The following is a 24,566-nucleotide window of genomic DNA, read 5'->3' on the forward strand; positions in this document are numbered from 1 at the left end:
GAAGGGAAAGGAAGCAGGCAGGTCCCAGCTCCAGCCTGGGGCTAGTGCTATGGCATCCACTGCCCTGGGGAAAGTGCCAGTCTGGAGCCCAGGAATGCGGGTGATCCGGTGCCCACACCCTGGGAGGAGAGGCTGAGCAGCCCACACCCACGGACAACAGGGTGGGAGGGTTGTGAAGAGACATCAGAGATGTTGAGCCCCCTTCTGTGGCCCCAAAGGGCCTCAAACCCCTGTCCTGCTGGGCCTGACCTCACCAGCCTTTCTGGCCAGGGCATGGGAGGGGTGAGAGGGCTGGTCTGTCCCAGGACAGGAAGGGAGTAGCTGAAACCACAGAGACTGTCTCAGGAAGAACAGCCCTGACCCCCAGACCCTGATCAGGGGAGGGAAAGGACACTGATGGAGACACGCAATTGTAACGCCGTTGTGGCTAACGGGGCAGGGAATGAGGTGGCACTGCTGGTGGATGGCGGGGTAATGGACCAGGAGAGAGGTACAGGGGTCGGCTGGTGCAGCGTAATGGGTCAGTGGGGTACAGAGAGTAGCCGCGGCTGGGGTGAGGCCGAGCGACCCGAAAGGGGGCCTAGGGCCACCTGCACCTTGCTCACCCAGAAGTTTTCACACAGGCCCCCGTCCCGGCCTTTCTGGGCGGCCATGCGGACAGTGTCCTCCGGTCCAGCCAACCGACGGCCGCCCCGGGCCTGGCACCTCTCTGCGCCTCCGCGGGACAAATAGCACATGATCCCGGCTCCCGCGGCCAGCCGGCCCCCGCCGGGTGGTGCAAACCGGGACCCCGGCTCCCCGCCCCCCAGCCCGGCACATTCCTCCGCGGGCGTCCCCTCCCTCACCCCCCCTCTCCCACAGCTCTCACCTCGTCGCGGCGGGGCTCCCGGAATGGCAGGGCAGAGTGCAAAGGGACAGACTTTCCGTGAAGCGTGAGACGGGAGCGGGGGCAATCCGGGACCGCTTCGGGGCTGCCCCCGCCCCTCGCCGGGTCCCCGGGCGGCGGGCGGCGGACTCGCGCCCCGGGGGCGGCAGCAGTAGCGGCGCCAGCGGCCGGCGCCCGCCCGGGCAGCACGAGCTGGGGCGGGAGCGAGGGGCGGGGGACCGGCGGGCGCGCGCGCGCGGTTGGGCGGGCGGGCGCGCGCCGTCCCGAGAAGGGTTAGGCAGCGACCCGGACAGCTGTTAAAGGGGCAATGTCCCCAGGACTGCGGGGCCCACCGGGCGGAGACGGGGAAACCGAGCTGCCGACACGGGAGGGCGAGCAGAACGCAGGCACTCGGGAGGGTGGCTAGCGCCTAGAAAGCCGGGAAGAGTTGAGGCCGACCCCGGCAGGAGACCCAGGACCCGGACCCGCGCACGTCGCCGCCATCGGAGGCGCGCTTAGGGGGCGGACCCGCGCGCAGAGCCCCGCCCAGGAGGTGGCTCGGCGCAGGCCCCGCCCCAGGCGCGCGGCGCCGGCCGGCTCCGCCCTCGGCTGCCGACGCTGCCTCGCTTCTCCTCCGCGCCCGGCGTATAGTTCTAGAACTCGCCGCGCAGCTGCCTCAGGTACCGTGGCCAAATGTAGTCGGCGGCGGCACGGCCACCGGGGCGCTGGGTCCCTGCCTGGCCCTCACGTTCGACAGGCCCCGCAGGCCCGGGTCGTCCCCTCAGACTTGGGTGCCTTCTCAGGCCCAGGCCACCCCTGCCTACCCAGCCTGGCCCCCCGCGGGCCTCAGGCAGTCCTTCAGGCGCGGGCCCACCACCTGGGGGCCACATCGACTCCTCAGGCCCCCAATTGTGCCTTCAGGTTTAGCTGTTCCCCACGCCCCAGTCTACCTACCAAGGGTCCCCTGAGGCCCAGCTGCCTCGTCAGGCTCAGGTTGCCCTCCCAGCCTAGGCTGCCCCCGGGCCAACTGTCCAGTTCTCCGTCTAGCTTCCTTAGGCCCATTCTCCTCATAGATCTGGGTCACCCACCTAGACCCACTTACCTGAGGTCTGAATGCCCCTCAGCTTCCACCTGCCGTCTAGTCCAGCTTCCCCTGCTCTGGCCCAAGACATCCAATCTAGACCCCATCTGCCCTTTCAGCCAGATTTTAACTACGGCATTTGCCACCTCAGCTCTAAATACTCCTCTCCCCATTCTTCACTTCGCCTAACTCCTTTCTCAGCCCATCCTTAGTTGCTTTTGGATAAATACTTATTCACCTGGAACAGTTTCCAGTTTTCTGACATTTATGCTGCCTACAGTCACTCTCTTGACTCATCTAACATTCTTACCTGCCTTTTCTGCCAACCCCCCACTGGCTGTCAGGTCACCTTTGGCTGTCCCAAATCCTGGCTCTGTATAACTGACCTCTCTGCTCACCTTCTTCACCTATACACATTCCCAACTGCCTCCTCTTTCCTTGTCACCAACTGACCACTCTGTCCACACTTACCTTTTTTTTTTTTTTTTTTTTTTTTTTGCGGTTACGCGGGCCTCTCACTGTTGTGGCCTCTCCCGTTGTGGAGCACAGGCTCCGGACGCGCAGGCTCAGCGGCCATGGCGCACGGGCCCAGCCGCTCCGCGGCATGGGGGATCTTCCCGGACCGGGGCACGAACCCGTGTCCCCCGCATCGGCAGGCGGACTCTCAACCACTGCGCCACCAGGGAAGCCCCACACTTACCTTTTATTAACCCCTCATACCTGGTTTATTTACCAACCCTGGATTCTCTGACCCCAGCCACCAGTTCAGTACCAACTATCCCCAAATGCCTCTGCCCTATCTAGTCCACCTGTCACCCTTTTTCGTTTCATTATCCCATGTTGCCAGTTAATTCACTCCACTGCCATCTGTAAATTTCACTTACTCTGTATGTTTGGCTTCAGAACATTTATTTTTCTCTTTTCTCTTTTACCACATCCACATTTCCTGTGTCTGCCATCTTGAACTTGTATGTTCAGCTAATAGAAATGTTCGTTACTTGAAATACCTTTTCAGCTCTCTTTCTTTTTTTCTGGCCCCATACATCTTCTTTCCAATCTCTAGACCTGCTACAGGTTCATTCCTACAGCCATTACATGAGTGAATGATTCATTTTCCATTATCCCCCCAGCACCAATGAGGAGACTCAGTCCAGCCACCCAGCCCAGTCCAGTCATGCAAGCGCAGGAAGATGGAGACAACCTTATCCCTTTTGTCAAGTGAGTCCTCCCCACCCAGTGGGGAGGAGGGAAGATTGCATGCCTGGGTTCTTCCCTAAGAGGAGTAGGAAATAAGGAACAAGAAGCTCAGTGCCTGGTCTCAGGGGATTGGTGATTTATTAATTTATTCAGCAAATTGCTTTTGAACACTACAACGTTCTAGGCACTGTATATTAAGCATTGAGAATTCAGCAATTAGAACATAGGGGTCCTGCTCATAGAGCTTACATTCTAGGGGGAGGAGATAGAAAGTGCATACAAATAAATGTAATCTCAAATAGTAATAAGTACACGAGAAAAATAAAATAGACATACAACATAATGTAAAACAGACTGTCTTGGAGACACAAGTTTATATAGGGTGATTGTGGAAGAGGAGGAGGAAGTGAGTTTGAATTGAGATCTGAAAAATGAGAAGGAGCCAGTCTGATAAGAACCAGGGAGCAAAAGAAGGAATAGTATGTTTAAAAAAAAAGCCCAAGAAAGAAACTAGCTTGCTGCCTTCTAGGACCAGGAAGCAGGTTAGCGTAACTGAAACTTAGTGATTAAGGGAAAAGTGGAGTAAAGTCAGACAGGCAGAGGCCAGATCATATAGGATCTATAGGATCTTATAGGCCATTGAAAAGAGTTTGAATTTTATTCTAAGGACAGTAGAAAGGTTCTAAGTAAGGTAATGACATAAGCAGACCTTTTTTTTTCTTCAACTTTTTTATTATGGAAAATTTCAAACAACTGCAGAAGTAGAGAAAATAGTAATCATGAACCTGGAGTATCCTTTTTAGTCAGCTGCAGTAATTATCATTACATAGATAATCTTTTTATTGATACACCCATTCAGCCTCCTGCTACTCAGACTATATTGAAGCAAATCTTAAACCATATATCATTTCACATAAGCATTTTTAAAAGATTCTTCTTGGGACTTTCCTGGTGCTGCAGTGGGTAAGACTCCGTGCTCCCAATGCAGGGGGCCCGGTTTCGATCCCTGGTGGGGGAACTAGATGCTGAATGCATGCCGCAACTAAAGATCCCACATGCTGCAACTAAGATCTTGTGCAGCCAATATAAGTAAATTTAAAAGAAAAGATTATTCTGTGCAGAATAGATTATTGAGGGATTCAGATGGAAGCAGGGAATGGAGGAGGAGGCTATCTCTGTAGTCCAGAGAGGGGAAGATAAGCTGGAATATGATGGTGGGAATGGAAATAGTGAGTAGTAGTCAAATTTGAGTGTATTTTATGGGGGAATTCCTGGGCAGTCCAGTGGTTAGGACTCCGTGCTTTCACTGCCAAGGGCCTGGGTTTGATCCCTGGTTGGGGAACTGAGATCCCACAAACCGTGTGGAGCAGCCAAAAGAAAAGATGATTTTTTTTCTTTTTTTTTTTTAGTGTATTTTAGATGTCACACTCACAGAACTTGCTGATAGATTGGATATGGGAGGTGAGGGAAGTAAGGCATATCAGATTTTTGGCTCTAGCAACTGGGCATTTGGGGTGCTTTTCAGCGAGATGGTGAAGGCTAGGGAAGAGATGTTGAGTGGGCAGTTGAACCTGCAAGTCTGGAGTCCAGGGAAGAGCCAGAGCAAGAAAGGCAGATTTGGGAGTCGTCAGCACATTGGTGGTTTAAAATCATGGCCTGAAACAACAAGGTCCTACTGTGTAGCACAGAGAACTATATTCAATATCCTGTGATAAACCATAATGGAAAAGAATATTTTAAAAAGAGAATGTGTATAACTGAGTCACTTTGCTGCACAGCAGAGATTGGCATAGCATTGTAAATCAATTATACTTCAATTAAAAAAGATGATAATAGGGCTTCCCTGGTGGCGCAGTGGTTGAGAGTCCGCTTGCCGATGCAGGGGACGCAGGTTCATGCCCCTGTCTGGGAAGATCCCACATGCTGCGGCGCGGCTGGGCCTGTGAGCCATGACCACTGAGCCTGCGCGTCTGGAGCCTGTTCTCCACAACGGGAGAGGCCACAACAGTGAGAGGCCCTCGTACCGCAAAAAAAAAAAAAAAAAAAAAAAAAAAAAAAAAAAGTTACATATTTTGGTAGACTGTAGAACTTAATCAGATCTGGAGGAAACAATATTGGGGCATAAATATAAATTTTTCATGGGCATATACTATTTCTGTGTGACTATGATGACTATAAAGTAGGAGGTAGATGTCAAACTCACTCTGCTCCTATCATAAAAGTGAAGTAAAAGGCAGTCTTTCCCCCCGATAAGATGTATTACTTTCCATTAGTCCCCATTTTGTAGCACTCCCTTATGAAAATCCTGTAGTAAAGAGTAAGGAAGGCTTCTCATTAGTCATATGTCTGATCTTTTACTCCTTCTGGTAAAAGGCTGGTCTAGTCTAATCTAACCAAAACCAGGTAAAGGTATTAAGTGCAACAGAGCTGATGCCCGGCTACTTGCTACCAATCCACAGGTTATATACCCTTTGGCCCCAGTGAGTCTGGGCTCAACTAAAGCCAAGAGACCAAAGTATTTGACTACTCAAGTCCCTGTTAAACCAACAAACTCATTTCTAAACCTAAGGTATCAATATTATCCGAGGAAAGCTTTTAACGATTCAGAAGAGATATGGAGCCCAATCCAAAGAGTCAAATTCTGTAGATCTGGAAGCTAAAAAAAAAAAAAAAAAAAAAAGATAATAAATAAAGTCTTGGCCTGGGTGAGATCACCTAAGGAGGAATGGAGATAAAGAAGATAAAGTGCTGAGGACGAAGCCCTTAGGACACTCTTCTAGAGAGCAGGAGAGCAGACATCAGTCAGTCTGGGGGCTTTAGGAGTGAGGAGAATTGTTCTCAAACAGCTTTGCACACCCCTCCCTACCTAAAGGATATTAGTATTTCTGAGATGGGGAGATAAAGCAGGGGTGAACAGAGGCCCTGCTCTCCTGGATACTTGCACTGACTAAAAGGAACCTGTCGTATCACTTGAGTAGTCGGGGCCTTTGTCTTTGACAGCCCTGTTTGCTCAATATTATGTTCCCTGGTTGTGAGGTGTACTCGTTTGAGATTCAGTGAGATCTGAAGCTGAAACAGTTGCTAATCTCCATGCTCACTCCAGCTCCAATCTCCTTTCAAATCAAAGGCCTCACCACCTTCCTCAGCTAAAATGGATAAGGGAGGACAAGGCCTGAGGGAGCCTGGGCAGCTGTATGGTCCCATAGTAAGATAAGACTCCTAAATTCCTGGAGTGAGTAGATGTTGTAAGGGAAGAGCCAGACCTGAGCCTACCTTGTCCTCACCTCAGGTGTTCCAGGGTGGTCAGCCGATCTCCACCACCCAGCTTGCCTTCCCGGAGCCTCAGACTGACGCCCCAGCGCTATGGCGACACCTTCTGGGAGAACCTTAGTCAAAGGCCCAGGTGGGTAGAAATGGAGAAAATGGGGATTAACTGGAGGTAGGGAGGGGAAGCTCTACAATTTTAAACTACCATAAAGCCTTATGGTAGCAATAAGCTTTAGTCTGGGAATAATTGCCCCACCAGCTGATGGACATTTTAGCTCCTAATGCCAAATAGGTGGTTGGGAGAGGTTGTTAGAGAAACAGTATGGATGGGGGTGTTCTCTCTGTACTTAGCCCCCTTTTTGTGCTTCACAGCCCCACCTGGATAGAGGAACAGTACATCCCACCCCTGCTGGTATGACAAACTTTCTGCCCTTTGACACCTCTCGGTTAAAGTTGCACCCACTGCTATCCTAGCCCCAGCTCTCCTTATTACCCCTTCCCTCTGGTGTCCCCCAGCCAGTGCACTGACCAGGCCCTCCTTCCTATGAATCAGTCATCAGGTTTTCCAGATCACAGCTATGTTTTTGTGATCTGGGCGTCCCAAGACCCCTGACTCCCTATTTCAGTCCCAGATCCCCTGAGAGACTCAGTTCTGCCTTCTAGCTCCTTTTCCCCATTCTCTGGCACAGAGAGCCACTGGTTGCTCCCAGTCTGGCCTGTACCCCCCTGAGGGGCTCCCACCCCCTGAGGTGCTCTGCAGAAGAAAGAGAAGGAGGCCATATTTGGCAGGAATGCAGCAGGGATCTGGGGGCATCCCAGCCCGGGTAAGGGCTGTCGCTTATCACCTGGAGGATCTAAGGAGGCGACACAGAATCATCAATGAGTAAGGAGAGACATTTGGGCTCTGGGAGCCAAACAGGGTATGGGGACAGGACGTTTTGAACTAAAGAAGAGGTGGAGAGCTTTGAAGGAATTGGAGGTTGTTTGGGAATGTGCCACGGTCTTGGTGAGACTGAAGCAAAATTTCTATAATATGGGAAGGAGGAGGGAACTAAGGGATGGGGGATGAGCCACACGAGCCGAAAGAAGTGGAAACCAGGTCACTGAAGACATGAAAGCACTCCATACAACTGGAGGATAGTGCAGAGCTAGAGGTCACCTCTTGAGCCCCTGAACTGAAAATACTTCAGTCTGAGGGGAGCAGAAAGTTGGGAGTGGAGAGTTGGAAGTCAGATGACAACACTCCTGGGTCCCAGCAGGAAGTATTTCAGGGCAGAAAGGTGAAGAATGGAGAGACAGGAAGCCTGGCCTCCAGGCACCTCTTTCCTAAGTCTGAAGTCTCCACAGACTGAAGAAGGCCCAGTGGGGCAGCTCTAGGGCTCCGTCTGAGCCCCTGGTGCTTGACGACGATGGCTGTGGACTCCCCAACACCACCGAACACCCTGGTCTGGAAGAGGAGAGGGCAAACTCTCCACGGGAAGAGGAGCACTTCCTCACTCCTGGCAGGGCCCAGGTATGGTTGAACAGGAACTTGGTGGGGCGGTGGAGGGTGATGTGGATGCCTGGTCTTGCATGGAGAGACAGCGGGAGCCAAGAGGCACGTTGGATAGCTGGATTTGAGAGGCACAAAAATAAAGTAGACGAGAGCCAGAGACTTGGGAGTGCCTGGGTTTGGGGACTAGGAAATCTGGAGAGAGACTTAATTTCTGATTCTTCCTTTTTTTCCCTTCAATTTCTCATCCTTACAGCTGCTTTGGTCTCCCTGGAGTCCCCTGGGCCAGGAGGGGTCTTGTCTCTCCGGGCGGCCGAGCTCTCTGGGCTCCTTCAGCACTGTCACAGCCAGTAGGGACCCCCTTTACAATCCCTGGGGGGTGGAGTGGCGGTCTGAGGAGTAAGGAGAAACCACCCACGCCCAAGATGCTAGCGTGCTCCAGGGCCCACGACTAGTTCTGGGCGCTGGAATCTCCAGCATTTCTGACATCAAGGCATTCCCCCTTTCCCTGACCTTTCTCACTTTCCTCTCCCATCCTCTGAACTAGGCACGAACGGGGCTCCCTTGGCCTCCCATCTCTACCCGCCCGTCTCACAGGAGCTCCCCAAGGCCTGTCGTCCCACAGGCCGGCTCCCTGCCACTGTGTTCTCTTCTTGTTCTGTTATTAAAAAGCAAGCATGTTGAGCCCGGTGTTGTCTTTCTCTCCGCGAAGTAGTGATGGAGAGGCTTGTGGGGCGGGAGGGCTCCTTTCACCTTCGTGAGGACCCCGCTAAAATGAAGTCGGGCTGTGTCCCCCAAATTCAAGGAGCTGTGCCCGAAAAAAGTCCTGCCGGCTCCAGAGTCCCCCGCCCAGCGCTGCCGGCCGCCCGCGCCCCACTACCCCGGCCGAGGTCACGTCGATCGGCCCAGCTTCCGCCTCCGGGACCCCGCCTCCTGCCCCTCAGCGCTGCTGCCCCTTCCGGGACTTCCCGGCAGTCCGTCGCTCCGCCTGGCTCGGGGCCCTGGAAGCCGAGTCCCTCCAGCGCCCCACCCAGAGCCCCACGTGTGCTGACCCCAGGTTCTCGTCCCGACCCGCATCCCCTTAATTGGGAGGCCCCGCCCCGTGCGCAGTGACGTCGGACGCCGCTGTCAGCAAGCGCTGGGGGGGGGGTCGGTGTGGGGTAGAATGGCCGCTGCCGCCGTCACCCGCGGGACCCCGGGAGGTAAGAGCCGGGGCCTCTCGCCCGCCTCTCCGCCCCCGCGCCAGGGGGCGCAGCTCCACCGGCCCGGGCGTTGCGCGCCGCGCCGGGGACCACCGGCCCTCTCCCGGTTCGCCCCCACTCCCCGCTTCCGTCCTCCTTCCCCGCGCCAGGGGGCGCAGCTCGGCGCAGGGCCCCACGGCGGACCTGCCAGGCAGGACCGTCCCGGGGACCCCCGCACCCCGGCACCCGCACTGTCCCTTGCCCGCCACGCGTCCGCGGACTTTGCTCCGCATCTCCTGCAGGACATCCCTCCGTGCGGGAGGGAGGCGGGACCCTCCCACCTCGGACCGTCTCCGGGGACCACCGCCCCGCCGTGGGGTGGCCGCCTCCGGGCCTGCTTCGCACCCTGGCCTGCTCCCCATCCAGGACTGCGCACCTGCGCCCTAGGGCGGAGTCCGTACCACAACCCAGACTCCAGTGCTCACAGCCGAGCTCGGACGGGCCTCTTCCCCCTCCCCATCCCCGGACACCTGGTGGAGCCCGCGCTGAGAGCATCCTCCAGCCTCCATCTGTTCCCCCAGGAGGGTGGGGGCTCAGGCTGGAGCCAGAGTGGTAGATGGGCTAGAGTAGGCCTGGAGACCGAGGGAGGCAGAGGCTTTGGGGAGAGAGGTGCGGCGTGGTGCACAGGGCGGTCAGCCTCAGGATGGAGGATGGGTTGTCCTGAGGTGGGTAGCTGGGTCCTGGTGTCTACCCCAGATTCTACCAGGCCCTGACCAATCTGGCAGGAAGGGTGTAGGTTAAGATCAGTTGTCAGATCTGCCCTTCACCTTCGAAAAAATCAAACAGAGAAGTAACTCAGGGTGTGTCTTGTAAGGCCTAGCTCTCCACCCGGACTTAGATCTCCTGCCCTCCCCCCAGCATCCAGGCTCTCATTTGCCAAAGCATCCTCCAAGAACCGGATGCTCTGAGTCCCAGCCCCAGGACCTGACCTCACCGTAGCCCCAGACCCTCAAGAGCCCAACGCCAGCCCCGCCGGCCTTCTCCCCTCCCCCACCCTGCCGGTCTCTTCCTGATTACTCTGTTCTGTTGTGTCTCCCGCTCGTGTTGGTTCCTGGCACCATGTCTGGGTTCGCCCTCTCCTCCATTCCCTGGCTGTACTCTGACATCATAGTCCAGCCCCTTCCTCTCGCTTCCTCATCTTTCTTAGATATCACGACCCAGTTCTGTACCTGGTTTCCTACCTCATCCTCCTCATCCTGGATAGTGTGGAGGCTTCTGCCATGACCTTGTTCTCTCCCTTCCCAGCACAGACTCCGCCTCCCCCCGGCCTCTCAGGCCGGGGGTGACCTTCCCCCCTGGAGCCCTCACCATGAATACCAAGGACACCACCGAGGTTGCTGGTGAGTTCACAATCCAGGTTCCCAGTTTGGGCACAGCCTTTTTTTCTCCCCAAGTGGTGGTGACCTTCTAATTCTTGGATCCCTGCTCTCCTTGACATCATTTCATCCCACCCTCCCACCCCACCCCGCCCCACCCCGCCCTGCCCGCCCTGCCCCATGCTCTGGATTTGGCCCTTTTCCCCTGGATTATCACAGGGATATCAGGAGCAGCGCCCTAAGTCCTCCCTTCTCATCCCCTCTAGAGAACAGCCACCACCTGAAGATCTTTCTGCCCAAGAAGCTGCTGGAGTGTCTTCCTCGCTGTGCGCTGCTGCCTCCAGAGCGGCTCCGGTGGAATACAAATGAGGTTTTCTAGGGAGCCTGGGGGATTAGGGCGTAGCAGGGCCTGGTGGGCTGGAGGAGTGTGAATGGGGGTCTTGCTGTGCCTGTCCACGTTCTCTAGGCTCTTTGAGGATCATAGGAGAGGTATAAAGCCCTGCATCTTGTAGTAGCTCGCTTCTCCTTGGCATATCCACCTGTGTAAAGATACTATCTACCACTTACAAAGTATTTCCTACAAACCAAGCACTGTGCTCAGTACTTGTCCTGCATTATCTCGTTCAGTCCTCCAAGGACGCTGTAGAGCAGACACTGTTGTTATCCCCGAGGTATAGATGGGAAAGACCAAGAGGCCAGCCTGAGACTTTGGAAAGGGGACACCCACCTGAGTGCCTCTTCTCCTGCAGGAGATTGCATCCTACTTGATCACCTTCGAGAAGCATGATGAGTGGCTATCCTGTGCACCCAAGACAAGGTGAGAAATTTTGTGAAGGTGGGGAGTGGCAGGGATCCTGGGTTCTGTACACAGAACTTGAGGCCAATCCTTCCCTTCTCAGGCCTCAGAATGGCTCTATTATCCTCTACAACCGCAAGAAGGTGAAATACCGGAAGGATGGTTACCTCTGGAAGAAGCGGAAGGACGGGAAGACCACCCGAGAGGACCACATGAAGCTGAAGGTCCAGGGCATGGAGGTAAGCGAGGCCTCCAGCTCACCTGCCCTGGTCCTCCTTCTCCCCCCTAGCTGGGTTCCAGCCCTGCCAGGGCTTGGTGACATTCTCTGTCTACCACCCTCCCAGTCACTCTTCCCTTCTCACTCACTTTGGATCCGCTAGGTGGTTGCTTAGCCTACTCTCTGCTTCCCATTTCCCTCCGTGACCCAATTCTTCAGGACTTAGGCCACACCTCCCTCTGGAGGACACAGATGCCCAATCCCCTTACTTCTCTTTCATTTCCCGCAGGGGTCCGAGTACTGACCCTCTAAGCACAGGTTTCTCTTCCCTCAAATCATTGCTCCTCATCTTGGATGCGTTGTTGCCATGCCCTCTGATTTTTTGATGGTCCCACATGGCAAATCTGGTCCTTTTTGTAAGGCCCTGGCCCCACTGTTCCCTCCTCTCCGTCCCGGGGTGACTTGGGGTGCTGGGATTTGAAAGGTGTGGGGAATAGGTGGGGGTGGGTGAGGGTGAAAGAGGAACTGGTGGAAAGATTGGGATTCCTGCAAAGGGACTGAACAGAGGAAGAGTTGGGGAGCAGACTAGCCCTCCCCCCACCCCAGCCTGTCTCCTGGCAGTGTCTCTATGGCTGCTACGTTCACTCTTCCATCGTCCCCACATTCCATCGGCGCTGCTACTGGCTGCTCCAGGTGAGGATGGAAGAGCTCAGGGAGACAGAGTCTACCTGGCTCTTTGAGGGAGGTGGGGGCCTGCAAGAATGAAGTGGAAGGATGACTAGGTTCTGAGTGGGAAAAGGAGACTGGGAAGAAGAGAAAGGGGTTTGGGGATGGAGAGAGCCAGAACTTGGGGGGTGAGGTTGGGGGTGCCTGGGAAGAAAGTGAGGACTAGGAGGCTGAACCCCTGGGCGGCAGGACCCCCCCCATAGCACTCTGCATGTACCCTTGTGCTCTCAGAACCCTGACATCGTCCTTGTGCACTACCTGAACGTCCCAGCCCTGGAGGATTGTGGAAAGGGCTGCAGCCCCATCTTTTGTTCCATCAGCAGCGACCGTCGAGAGTGGCTCAAGTGGTCCCGGGAGGAGCTGTTGGGACAGCTGAAGCCCATGTGTAAGGCAGCAGGGCTAGGATAGCTCTCAATTGGGAAAGTGGACATAGGGAGCTCCCAAAGGGGCCAGGGTTCTATACTCAGGAGTCTGTGGGGTGACCATTTCCCCCCAAGCCAGGAGGGGTCTTTCCTGGGTGGGTGGGTGGGTACCAGGGTCCCTGGTGTGATCTAAGGTGTTGGGATATGGAGGGCAGCTGTGAGCTACGGGTCGGAGCCATCTTGAGGCTGCTGGCCTCTGTTCACCTGGCCAGAAGTCTTAGAGCATCTCAGGTGCTTGGAAGAGCCATCAAGGTTCCCTGGTGACTATTTTGTGGGGGTCCCATAGCACTTCCCCCCAACTGTTCTCTAGTTCATGGCATCAAGTGGAGCTGTGGGAACGGGACAGAGGAGTTCTCCGTAGAGCAGCTGGTGCAGCAGATCCTGGACACCCACCCGACCAAGCCTGCACCCCGAACTCACGCCTGTCTCTGCAGTGGAGGCCTTGGTTAGTGACCCCTGACCTTGGAACCCTCCTCCCTCCTAGTGTGCTGCCCTTACTCACACCAGGGGGATAGCTGGGATTTGCATGCTTATTTGCATGTCTTTTGCATGTTCCAGAAAGATGGGCCAGATGAGCAGAGGCCTTCCCATCTGCACACTGCCCAGTTCCTTTTACTTGATTCCTGGCAGCCCAGGCTCTCTATTTGCTTTCTTCATAAAGCAGCTCCTGGTCACCCCAGCACTACCACTTACACACAGGCTTAGCTTTATTCTTAGTTGGTACCCACTTGGTTCTGTTCTTTTGTCCTTTTTCTATGCCTTTACCTATTTCTCTCAGCTATTCCCCCAAGCCCTCAATCCTCTCCTGCAATGCTCCTCCAGGGGGAGGGAGGGGGAGGAGAAATATTTCTGCCGCCTCCCAGTGGCCATAATCAGTATGGCACCTCTGGTATTTAGTGACATCTCAGGAAATGCATGAAAGCTTTCCAGTAAGGGAAGGCTGGAGAAAGATGTGTCGTATCCCTTCTCTCCCCACCACCCCTTCCACTGCAGGTTCTGGGAGCCTTACCCACAAATGCAGCAGCACGAAACACCGCATCATCTCTCCCAAAGTGGAGCCCCGAGCTTTAACCCTGACCTCTGTCCCCCATCCCCATCCCCCTGAACCCCCTCCACTGATAGCCCCACTTCCCCCAGAGCTCCCCAAGGCACATACCTCTCCATCTTCTTCTTCCTCCTCCTCCTCTTCCTCCGGCTTTGCGGAACCCCTAGAGGTCAGACCTAGCCCTCCCACCTCCCGAGGGGGTTCTTCGACAGGAGGCACGGCTATCCTCCTCCTGACGGGACTGGAGCAGCGAACTGGGGGCTTGACGCCCACCAGGCACTTGGCTTCCCAGGCCGATCCTAGGCCTTCCATGAGCTTGGCTGTAGTCGTAGGCTCTGAGCCCTCTGCCCCGCCAGCTCCTCCCAGCCCTGCCTTTGACCCGGATCGTTTTCTCAACAGCCCACAGAGGGGCCAGACGTATGGAGGAGGGCAGGGGGTAAGCCCAGACTTCCCTGAGACAGAGGCCGCCCATACCCCCTGTCCTGCCCTAGAGCCCGCTGCTGCCCTGGAGCCCCAGGCAGCTGCTCGGGGTCCCCCTCCACAGCCCAGAGCAGGCGGGAGAAGAGGAAGCTGCTTCTTCATTCAAGATGATGACAGTGGGGAGGTGCGCAAGGCCCAGGGGGCTGCCCCACCTGTACCTTCACCCCCTCCTTCACCCGCACCCTCACCTGCCCCCTTGGAGCCATCAGGCAGAGTAGGAAGAGGGGAGGCCTTGTTTGGAGGAGCTGGTGGGGCCAGTGAACTGGAGCCCTTCAGTCTTTCATCATTCCCTGAGCTCATGGGAGAACTCATCAGTGACGAAGCTCCGAGTGGCCCTGCCCCAACCCCCCAGCTCTCTCCTGCTCTTAGCACCATCACAGACTTCTCCCCAGAGTGGTCCTACCCTGAGGTGAGTCTCAAGCTTCTCTCCTCCCTCCTCCTTCTACCTGTGAATTGTGATTGTGTGAGTCCCTCAAGTGCCCCAGGGGACTTCATTCCTTGGTGACTGTTTCATGGGGTGGGGTGGGGCCGGGGAGGGACTGGGACAACTCAGCCTGGAGAAGAGAAAATACAACTGGGATGTGATTGCAGACTTTGGGAAGCTGAAAGACTGTGTTCAGCGGTGGAGAAGTTCTGCTTTTTGCTGCTCCAGGGAGGGAAAGCAGGAACTACAGTGGGGGTCCAGAGGGGGCCTGAGAAAAGGACTTCCTTCCAGTGATAGCTATCTGCAAATGGGTTGGTAGCCTTGGGGTAGGCAATCAGTTCCCCATTTCTAGCAGATTCAGGTAGAGGACAGGAGTGTGGGGAGAAGGGACAGTGGGTTGAGTTCACTCTATTGGGTCCTGTCCAATCCCTGCACCCCAGACCCAGGGGTGTACAGAGGACAGTAGATCCTCTCTCAGGGTCTGAATGAATGAATGAGTGACTGAGTAAAGGTATAATCAACAGAGAGAGCTCCAGTCACACTGCTCTCTGACTTCCGTCTGCAGGGTGGGGTCAAGGTGCTCATCACAGGACCTTGGACAGAGGCCGCCGAGCATTACTCCTGCGTCTTCGATCACATCGCAGTGCCAGCCTCACTTGTCCAGCCTGGTGTCTTACGCTGCTACTGTCCCGGTATGGGGACTGGGAATGGTAGGGGAAGGGACTAAGGTAGGACAGTTAGGACTTCCAGGAAGCACTGGGAACAAATGAGTTGGGTTGTTCCTGAGAGTGGAAAGACCTCATCCAGTCCTGGGGCTGAGCCCTGTGGTCCACCAGCAGGCAGATGACTCTGAGCTTAGGTGTCAGAAGGTCTAGTTCTGGTCTAAGAAATCTACTTCTTAGCTGACTGGTGACCTTGGGTAAGTCTGTTCCTTTTTTAGGTCCTTGGCCTCCCCTCCTGTAAGGTCAGGCATTTGACCCAAGGAGTCTCTAATGTCTGTCCAGGCCCTCTGGCTCCAATCCAGGGAGTTCTTGGGAGAATGAGAAAGGAGAGATGTTGGTCTCCTCCAGCCAGTCTTGGGACTGAAGAACATTGGCTTCTAAACCTGTGCTGTCCAATATGGTGGCCATTAGCCACATGTGCCTATTGAAATGAATTAAAATTAAAATTAAAATTCACTTCTCTTTTTTTTTTAAATTATTTTTTTTTCCTTTGGCTGTGTTGGGTCTTCGTTGCTGTGCGCGGGCTTTCTCTAGTTGCGGTGAGAAGGGGCTACTCTTCGTTGTGGTGCACGGGCTTCTCATTGTCATGGCTTTCTCTTGTTGTGGAGCACGGACTCTAGGTGTGCAGGCTTCAGTAGTTGTGGCACGTGGGCTCAGTAGTTGTGGCTTGCGGGCTCTAGAGCTCAGGCTCGGTAGTTGTGGCGCACGGGCTTAATTGCTCTGTGGCATGTGGGATGCCCTTCCCGGGCCAGGGCTCGAACCTGTCCCTTGCATTGGTAGGTAGATTCTTAACCACCGTGCCACCAGGGAAGCCCTAAAATTCACTTCTTCCATCACACTAACCACATTTTAGGTGCTCAGTGGGCACATGTGCTAGTGCTACCCTATTGGACAGTGCAGATGCAGAATGTTTCTATCACTGAGGAAAAGTTCTTTTGGACAGCCCCGGTCTAGATGTCATTGCCAAGGCTCATCTCTGCACTTTTGCCACCAACTTTGCCCCTTACCCAGCACTCAGCAATGTTGCTGTGGGACCCTAAGGACCACTAGAGTGACAGGTTGACAGCTTTGCTGTCTATGAGTGTGTCCTCCCCCAGTCTCAACAGCCCTGTTTAATGGTGAATTGCAGGAGAGGGGCTGAGACCAGAGAAGCTAGGAATTGGGAGTCTCAGCTTCTGGTCTTGGGGCCAGGGCCTGGTGGTTTCATTCTCAAAGCTATAGACATTGAGACCCTGGGAAAAAGCTCTTATTAGACCCTGTTGGTGAGCAGCTAATTCCTTTCCCGCATCTTAGTAACAGGGTTATGACCTCTGGACCTTGATCTTGGGGAATCAAGAGATTTCACCATCATCAAATTGTTTATAAGTATAGGTGTTTCTTGATCCTCTGCTTCTATACCTTGGTGCTGCACAACAACATCCTTAAGTACAGGGTCTAGAATCCAAGGGGTCTCTGGCCTATAGTAGGTATTAAGTTCTCAAATGAAGGGAATCCCTCCCCAGTTAGTGCCAAGGCCACTGAAGCCAGGAGCCTCTGGGGCCCACGGCATGGGGAGTAGGGGAGGTAGATGTGAAATGATCACCTGTGACCCTGACACAGGGGGTCAGAGAAAGAGCCCAGGAAAGAAAGCCCCCTCACTGATCCTTGCCCTCCCCAGCCCATGAGGTTGGGCTGGTGTCTTTGCAGGTGGCAGGGCGGGAGGAACCCCTTTCTGCTTCTGTGCTCTTTGAGTATCGAGCCCGCCGATTCCTGTCACTGCCTAGTACTCAGCTTGACTGGTTGTCACTGGACGGTGAGTACCTAGCCCTCTGACTCCACAACCTTTGAGCATGTCATGCTCCTAGACCCCTCAGGACTCAGGCAGCCACTGCCTTGCCCCTACTTTACTGCTCTTCCCAGCTCCTGCTTCATTGGTCATTTCTGAATGAGGAAGCAAGCTTCCTTCATCTCCTCTTCCCTGTAAATCTTGGAGCCAGCTTTGTCCCAGTGCTTGTCCTGTCCTCTGCATCTCAAAGGATGGGAGGGGCGGCGACAGGGTATAGAGCAACATACATGGGATACACATGAGTGTATATATGTACCTAAACACATATTTAAACTTTCTTACCATTTTTCCCTCTAATAAAGATAGGTATTTATTATAGGAAATTTTGAAATTACAGAAAAGCACAAAGTAGAAAATGAAAATTGACTATAACATTGCTCAGTAACATACAGCACCTTTATATATTTTCTTATACAGTAGGGGCATATATATACACATGTGTGTACATGTGTGTATTTGTTTAAATCCAGAACTGTGTTTGTCCCTTTTACTGGTTATCCCTCCTGTGGCTTTCAGAATTGTTTCTCTCCCGATCTGCTTCTTAAGGTTTGCTTTTCTCCATCTCCTCCTGTCCCTATCTAATCTGTGCTTTACCGTCTCTCCTGTGGGTCTCCTGCCTCCCTCTTCTTTCCATTTCTCCTTGGACCCTTGTCTTCACTTCCCCTCTTCCTTATCGCCTGTTTGGTAGTCCCCCAGATCTCCTTTGTGCTTTCTCTCCTCTCCTTGTTTATCTCTTCCACACTCTCCTGTCACACCTGAGTCTCTGCTCATGCCTCTCCACCTCCTCCCCACTGTCCCCTCTCTACCTTCTGTCCTGGCATCTCAGAACATCCCTAGCCTGCACCGGTTTCTCTGTTTCCCCATGGTTCTGACCCCCTCCTGCCTCCCCTCCTTGTCCTTGTGTGATCTCAGTGGGGAACAGATATAGCTTGGGACGTGTGCATGTGCGCGTGTGCGTTTGTGCATGGAGTGGGGGAGGAGGAGGAGGAATGGACGTGGCCATCCATCTCTGTCGCCTTCCCTCCCCGCCATCCTCTTTGTGGACAGCTGCGGGGGGCCAGGAGGAGGGGGTGGTGCTTTTCAAATCACAGTCTCTGAGCTCTTTGGGGCAGTGGTTAACAGAGAGGAGGGGCCCTGGAGGCCTTGAGCCCCAGCCCACTACAGAGGTAGTGTCTGGGGCAAGAAGGGACAGAACCGTCACCTGGGAGAAGGCTGGGAGCGCGCGGGCGTGCGTGCATGCGTGCGTGCGTGCGTGTGTGTGTGTGTGTGTGTGATCTGGGGCAGCTAGGGCTGGATTCCCTGTGGGGAGTCCTACTGTCTGTGTGTCTTGAAGGACACAGTCTTGGTTCTGCATTCAGGTCCTAGGTCGATGGATAGTATGAAGACCTCTAGTTGGAGGACTGGTCCTGGGGGGCTGTATTCAGAAGGTGGGTGGGTAAAGGGCCGTTGTTTGGAGAGGAGGAAAGGATATGATTGTGTCTTCACCACCCAGACTCTGGAACAGGGTCCAGTTTTGGTGTCCAGGGCATCCCCTAGACTCTGCCCACTGAGCCCCCCATGTCCACTCCCTCTCAGACAACCAGTTCCGGATGTCCATCCTGGAGCGACTGGAGCAGATGGAGAAGCGGATGGCAGAGATTGCAGCAGCTGGGCAGGCCCCCTACCGGGGTCCTGATGCCCCTCCGATTCAGGTACCTCCACGAGGAGGGCACTCGACGGTAGGGAGCAGGGGGAGGGTCTTCCTTAGAAATAGGCTCTAGTGTATGACTCCCCTCGCTCTCCGGCCCCAGCCAGCCCTCCTCCCTGTCCCTGACGCCATCCTGCTCCCACCCCCGCCCCGCGGCAAGAGTGGCTATTCTGGGCACCCTCTTGGCATGACAGGCTTCAGACTATTTCTGGCCTGAAGGAGGGTGGAGGTGAGGGAGAGGGTTGGGGAGAGGATCCAGGGAGTTGGGGCTCAGTGCTCTGGGGGTCCCAGGTCTCGGAGGGAAGAAGGCTGGGAGAGGACTCTGAGTTCTGAGGGGGAGAAGTCATCTGTGGATATGGCACTGATCTGAGCCAGAGTGAAGGCACAACATGGGCAAGTGGGTGTGAGGTCTGGCCTGGAGGAAGCTGCCTGTGGCAGGGGGGGACACCCAGGAACTTGAACTGGGAGGACTGATGGGCCATCAGAGATCTGAGTGGTGGGAACCTAGACTGGGATGTGTGGGGAGAGGGCAGAACTGGAAGCTGAGAGGACAGGCGTGGGGTGGTTAAGGCCATCCCAGGCTGGGGATGCTCAGGTCTCTACCTAAGGGTGTGTGCACCACAGGATGAAGGCCAGGGACCCGGGTTCGAGGCACGGGTGGTAGTCCTGGTAGAGAGCATGATCCCACGCTCCACCTGGAGGGGTCCTGAACGTCTGGCCCATGGAAGCCCCTTCCGGGGCATGAGCCTGCTGCACCTGGCTGCTGCCCAGGGCTACGCCCGCCTCATCGAGACCCTGAGCCAGTGGCGGTGAGCCGGGGCCAGTGGGTGCAGGGCGGGGGTGCCCAGGGACTGAGGAGGAACTGGAGCCCTGCCATGGGAGCTGGGGTCACTGTGGAAACGAAGAGGGGCTGGAAGAGGGTTTGCACTTGGGGGAGTTTTAATGTCCCCTGACTTACAACGCTGACCTCTTGACCTCCTTACATTCATTTATCTCTTTGACTGCTTATCCCACTGACCTTAGTGCTTCCCAGTCCCTTCGATTCTGAAGTTCCTACTGGGCACCCTTTCTCCCTGACTGGACCCTGTTGTCCCTTTCCCAAACCCTCCAGGAGTGTGGAGACCGGAAGCTTGGACTTAGAGCAAGAGGTTGACCCACTCAACGTGGACCATTTCTCTTGCACTCCTCTGGTGAGGATGCTGGGTTCCTGACTGCACGTGGGCAATGGGAAACGGGAACGGTTCTTCAAATGGAAGATCCTCTGAGGGATACAGGGAAGGAATGAGGACGGGCCCCAGGCCTCACCTCCACCTCCACCTCCACCCTCTTCTCCTCAGATGTGGGCTTGTGCCCTGGGCCACCTGGAGGCTGCCGTGCTCCTTTTCCGTTGGAACAGACAGGCACTGAGCATTCCCGACTCTCTGGGCCGCCTGCCCCTGTCCGTGGCTCATTCCCGGGGTCATGTGCGCCTTGCCCGCTGCCTTGAGGAACTGCAGAGACAGGAAGCTTCAGCTGAGCCCCTGTTTGCCCTGTCGCCGCCCTCCTCCAGCCCAGACACTGGTGAGGGTTTAAGAGGGGACTGTGGGTGGGAGGACACGCCAGGGGAAAGCCAGAAGGTGGGAGACAGAGTGTGAGAGGAGGCAGCGGGGATGGGGAGGTAAGAGCAGCAAGGGGGCAGGTGGCGCCTTCTGCCCTCACCCCCTTCCCTCACCTCGCAGGTCTGAGCAGCGTCTCCTCGCCTTCGGAGCTGTCGGATGGCACTTTCTCCGTCACATCAGCCTATTCTAGTGCCCCGGATGGGAGTCCTCCCCCTGCTCCTCTGCCAACCTCTGAGATTACTATGGAGATGGTTCCAGGCCAGCTCTCCTCTGGTGCCCCAGAGGCCCCCCTACTCCTCATGGACTATGAAGCCACCAACCCCAAAGGGCCCCCACCCTCACCGCCTCCTCTCCCACCGGCCCCAGATGGTAGGACTGCTCCAGCGGAAACTGACAGCCCACCAGCTGTGGATGTGATCCCGGTACCGCTTATGCTGATGGAATTACGAGGGATCGAAGTAGAGTGGGGCACGGGGTGGGGTGATGCCGACCATTCCATAAAACAGAATCAGAGTCTGGCTGCAGTTTGGGAAGAAGGGGCCATTTTCTCTCATTTAGGGACAGGCAAGTTTATCCTCTGCTTAGCTCCTGTCAGAGCTTGTGACTCAGAAGTCATGAGGCATCGGGGATTAAAAATTCTGGGGAATATCTTCAGTTAGAGCCGGGTTGTAGGGGTTACTTGTTGATCCACGAAGGGACAGGTTCTTGGGGAACGAGAGCAATGGCAGGAAGTTGGGAGGAGTGAGGAGCAGAGAGGTTGGCAAGATGGAAGCATCTGGCAATGACCTGGGGCAAGGGGGCGGGGGAAGGTGGGGAGGCTTGCACAGGGTAACAGCTAAGAGAGTCTTGTGGAATGAATGAACACATGAGAGAGTGGATCTTCAAGTGCAGCAGCATACTCCTCCGCTAGGACTGGGGACATACTGCTTTAGAGAGGCTAATGGATTAACTGGGTAGCACTGGAGTAAAAAATTGTAGACAGCTCCACAAAGTAGGCTGATTTATGTGTGGCCAGCAGGAAATGCTGCAAGCTTCAGGCCTGGAGCAAAGGCAAGGCTGGAGCCATTCAATAAGGTGTCGTGTGATTGGCAGGCTCTGAGCTGATTCTTGGAGAGTGGGATGGGGTGGCGGGCATGGCCAGGTCTGTGGGAGCTGGCATGGGGCAGGCCGGGTGGGACAGTCAACCTGGAAGGGTAAGCCCTTCATTTGCCCAGCTCCTGAATCCCCATGTGGTATATGTCCTTCCTAGCCCATGTTTCCCATGCCTCAACACAGAGGGCTGTACTCCTGAGTGGGACCTCAAGAAGTGTAAATGAATCTGGAACACTGGCAGGGGTGGGAGGGACAGCCGTCCCTGAGGCCTCATCGTCTGGTGCTGAGAGGAGGAACAAGATAGGAAGTGGACTGACGCTACGGCCTTGGCCGGAACAGGCCGGAACAGCGGCAGTCGGGGCTCCTCGAGGCTCACCCAGCTTCTCCTCCATCCAGGTGGACATGATCTCACTGGCCAAGCAGATCATCGAAGCCACACCAGAGCGGATTAAACGGGAGGACTTTGTCGGGCTGCCTGAGGCCGGAGCCCCAATGCGGGAGCGGACAGGGGCCGTGGGGCTCAGCGAGACCATGTCCTGGTTGGCCAGCTACCTGGAGAACGTGGACCATTTCCCCAGCTCAGCCCCTCCCAGGTGACCAGCTCAGGTCAAAGCCTCCAGATCCTTCTTCAGAGGAACATGGGAGGGAGGGAGGAAGCTTCCTCATGGCCAGAGCTCCATCCTGGCTCAGGCCCCAGGGCCTTTGAAAAGGGGATTGGCACTGGCTGCTGAGTTCTGAAGTCACTCTGCAGGCTCTGTTGCTGGGGCTGTGCCTTCACAGCAGTCTCCAGGTGGGAGAAGAGGGACTGCAGATGCCCCATGGCCTCCCTTCTCCGTCCCTGCAGCGAACTGCCCTTTGAGCGGGGTCGCCTGGCTATCCCTCCGGCACCTTCCTGGGCAGAGTTTCTCTCTGCATCCGCCAGTGGCAAGATGGAGAGTGATTTTGCCCTGCTGACCCTATCGGATCACGAGCAGCGGGAACTGTACGAGGCAGCCCGAGTCATCCAGACGGCCTTCCGAAAGTACAAGGTCAGGGGGCTGGGTGTTTCAGGGGATGAATTACACAATCTAGAGTGGGGAGATTACAGGTTCCCAGGACTTTGGGAGGGACAACAGTCATCCACACAGGCCTGGGATGGGGTGAAGGGTCGGGGACCCCAGGCAAGTCGGAAGGTTAGGTCAGATGTCCGTTAGGTGGGCAGCTAAGTGCTGAGACCTCCTTCTCTCCCCTTAGGGCCGGCGGCTGAAGGAGCAGCAGGAGGTAGCAGCAGCTGTGATCCAGCGCTGTTACCGGAAGTACAAGCAGGTGAGACTGTCCTCTCTTGAAAGCATACCCACCAACCCACACCCACACACACCCATTCCAGCCCAGAGCATCCAGAATGCTGCCGGAGCCCTAACTCCCCTTCTCTCTCCACAAGCTGACCTGGATTGCACTTAAGGTATTAGGCGTGAGACCTGGGTGTGAGGTTGTCTGTGATGATTCAGCCTTTCCATGAGTGTGTGGATTAGAGAAATAGACTTGCATCAACTGAACTTGGGGGTGACCCTCAGGGGTTTGGGTCTCTGTCCATTTCAGCCCCTGCCCCTCCTCCCCACTCCTGCAGTTTGCACTCTATAAGAAGATGACCCAGGCGGCCATCCTGATCCAGAGCAAGTTCCGAAGCTACTATGAACAGAAGCGGTTTCAGCAGAGCCGCAGGGCTGCGGTGCTCATCCAGCAGCACTACCGTTCCTACCGCCGCCGGCCCGGGCCTCCCCACCGGCCCACGGGCACCCTGCCTGCCCGCAACAAGTACGGCGTTAGCCCTCTGGCCCTTCGGCCCTCTCTGCCCACCCACTGTGTCCATGCCCACTGTCCGTGGACTCCCGACTCATCAGCCTGCCCCCCTGCCCTTCCTTGCCAGGGTCCGTAAGGGGCGGAGGGCAGAGGATGCCTGAGTGTCCTGTGAGGTCTCATCTTTTTTTTCTTCCACCAGAGGCTCCCTTCTCACCAAGAAGCAGGACCAGGCAGCCCGGAAGATCATGAGATTCCTGCGGCGCTGCCGGCACAGGTGCTGCCCTTTCCCTCCCTGGTTTTGGGCCTGCCACCTCCCTGACCCGACCTCCCAGATCTGCGGGTCTCCTCTGACTCCTTCCTTGTTTCTCCGCAGGATGAGGGAATTGAAGCAGAACCAGGAGCTGGAAGGGCTTCCCCAGCCCGGACTGGCCACCTGACCTCTCCACTGCCTTTCTCATCACCCTGGGGGCCGCTTCTTGCAGTCTTAACAGGGACAGGGCTCTCTGGGGGAGGGGGAGCCCCCTGTCGGCAGCTTTCCCGTCACTTCTCTTGGAGCCCGTCCTCGGTCTCCACCCCCTCCCCCTCCGAAGTGCTGAACTCCCTTTCCCACCCCCGGCTCCTTCTCCTCTTCCCTCCGGGTCGTGCCCCCCCTCTTTTAGTCCCTGGCTCCAGAAGACCGACGCCCCACATACCTGCATCTTCAGCTGTGACCTCCGGAGCCCTGCCTGCCCCTTCTCCACAGCTCCCTCCCTGCCTGTACCCACCTCGGCCCCTTCCTGACTTGCCTTATTTATTTGTTCGATGCGTCTCTGAATGTATCCGCCTCGGTCCCACCTCTGCCTTCGCTACGCGCACGCCCCTCGTGTTTCAGGGCTGACCGTGCCCCCACCCCGACTCCGCATGTCTGCGTCTGTTTCCTCCCTTTCTGGCCCCGTCTTCCCCAGTCACCCCGACCGACTCTGGCCACCAACCTCCGGGCCAAAGGGGGGTGTATATAGGAACGCGTTGCGGAGTCCCGCCCCGTCCCCGAGGGGAGGGGGCTTGTACATAATGTAACATACAGAGTATAGTGAAGAATCTATTTAAGGCGCCGCAGGGAGGGCTGCACGGCCGGGCTTGTGGCTCCAGGCGCGGCGGGGGCCTCCTGCCGGCTCCACAAGCACTTTCTACTTGTGCATGGGCTTGGTTTCTACGAATTGCCATTAAACGTCGCTGCACCAGCCAGCCTCCGGCCTCTGTCTGCGGGGGGCGGGGCCTCGGCCGGCGGAAGGCTGCGGGCGCGCTGGGCAGGGAT

The 24,566-nt window shown here is 55.9% G+C and overlaps 2 protein-coding genes across 6 annotated transcripts; both read left to right on the forward strand.

The window, feature by feature from the left end:
- Positions 1-396: 396 nt before the first annotated feature.
- INCA1 (inhibitor of CDK, cyclin A1 interacting protein 1) lies at positions 397-8,305 on the forward strand. The gene is made up of 7 exons (XM_007457689.1): positions 397-490; positions 3,077-3,164; positions 6,433-6,546; positions 6,783-6,822; positions 7,100-7,293; positions 7,758-7,923; positions 8,159-8,305. The coding sequence occupies exons 1-7, from the start codon at positions 397-399 to the stop codon at positions 8,303-8,305; spliced, it is 843 nt and encodes a 280-aa protein (XP_007457751.1).
- A 724-nt stretch (positions 8,306-9,029) lies between these two features.
- CAMTA2 (calmodulin binding transcription activator 2) lies at positions 9,030-24,496 on the forward strand. Of its 5 annotated transcripts, XM_007457690.1 has the most exons (23): positions 9,030-9,104; positions 10,389-10,483; positions 10,726-10,829; positions 11,209-11,276; positions 11,359-11,494; positions 12,094-12,165; positions 12,430-12,583; positions 12,931-13,065; positions 13,614-14,554; positions 15,135-15,261; positions 16,949-17,083; positions 18,692-18,807; positions 19,428-19,612; positions 19,915-19,993; positions 20,141-20,363; positions 20,522-20,823; positions 21,890-22,086; positions 22,338-22,521; positions 22,727-22,798; positions 22,914-22,934; positions 23,100-23,287; positions 23,472-23,546; positions 23,646-24,496. In XM_007457690.1, exons 2-23 carry the CDS (start codon positions 10,453-10,455, stop codon positions 23,707-23,709), a joined length of 3,609 nt encoding a protein of 1,202 aa, XP_007457752.1. In that variant the 5' UTR covers positions 9,030-9,104; positions 10,389-10,452; the 3' UTR covers positions 23,710-24,496. The 5 variants fall into 5 exon arrangements, with proteins under 5 accessions (XP_007457752.1, XP_007457753.1, XP_007457755.1 ...); XM_007457691.1 differs by lacking the exons at positions 10,389-10,483; positions 22,914-22,934 and having other exon boundaries at positions 9,036-9,104; positions 23,646-24,492; XM_007457693.1 differs by lacking the exons at positions 9,030-9,104; positions 12,094-12,165 and having other exon boundaries at positions 10,393-10,483.
- The last annotated feature ends 70 nt before the right edge of the window (positions 24,497-24,566 follow it).

Source organism: Lipotes vexillifer, unplaced genomic scaffold (assembly GCF_000442215.2).
Source record: "Lipotes vexillifer unplaced genomic scaffold, Lipotes_vexillifer_v1.1 scaffold611, whole genome shotgun sequence".
NCBI lineage: Eukaryota > Metazoa > Chordata > Mammalia > Artiodactyla > Lipotidae > Lipotes > Lipotes vexillifer.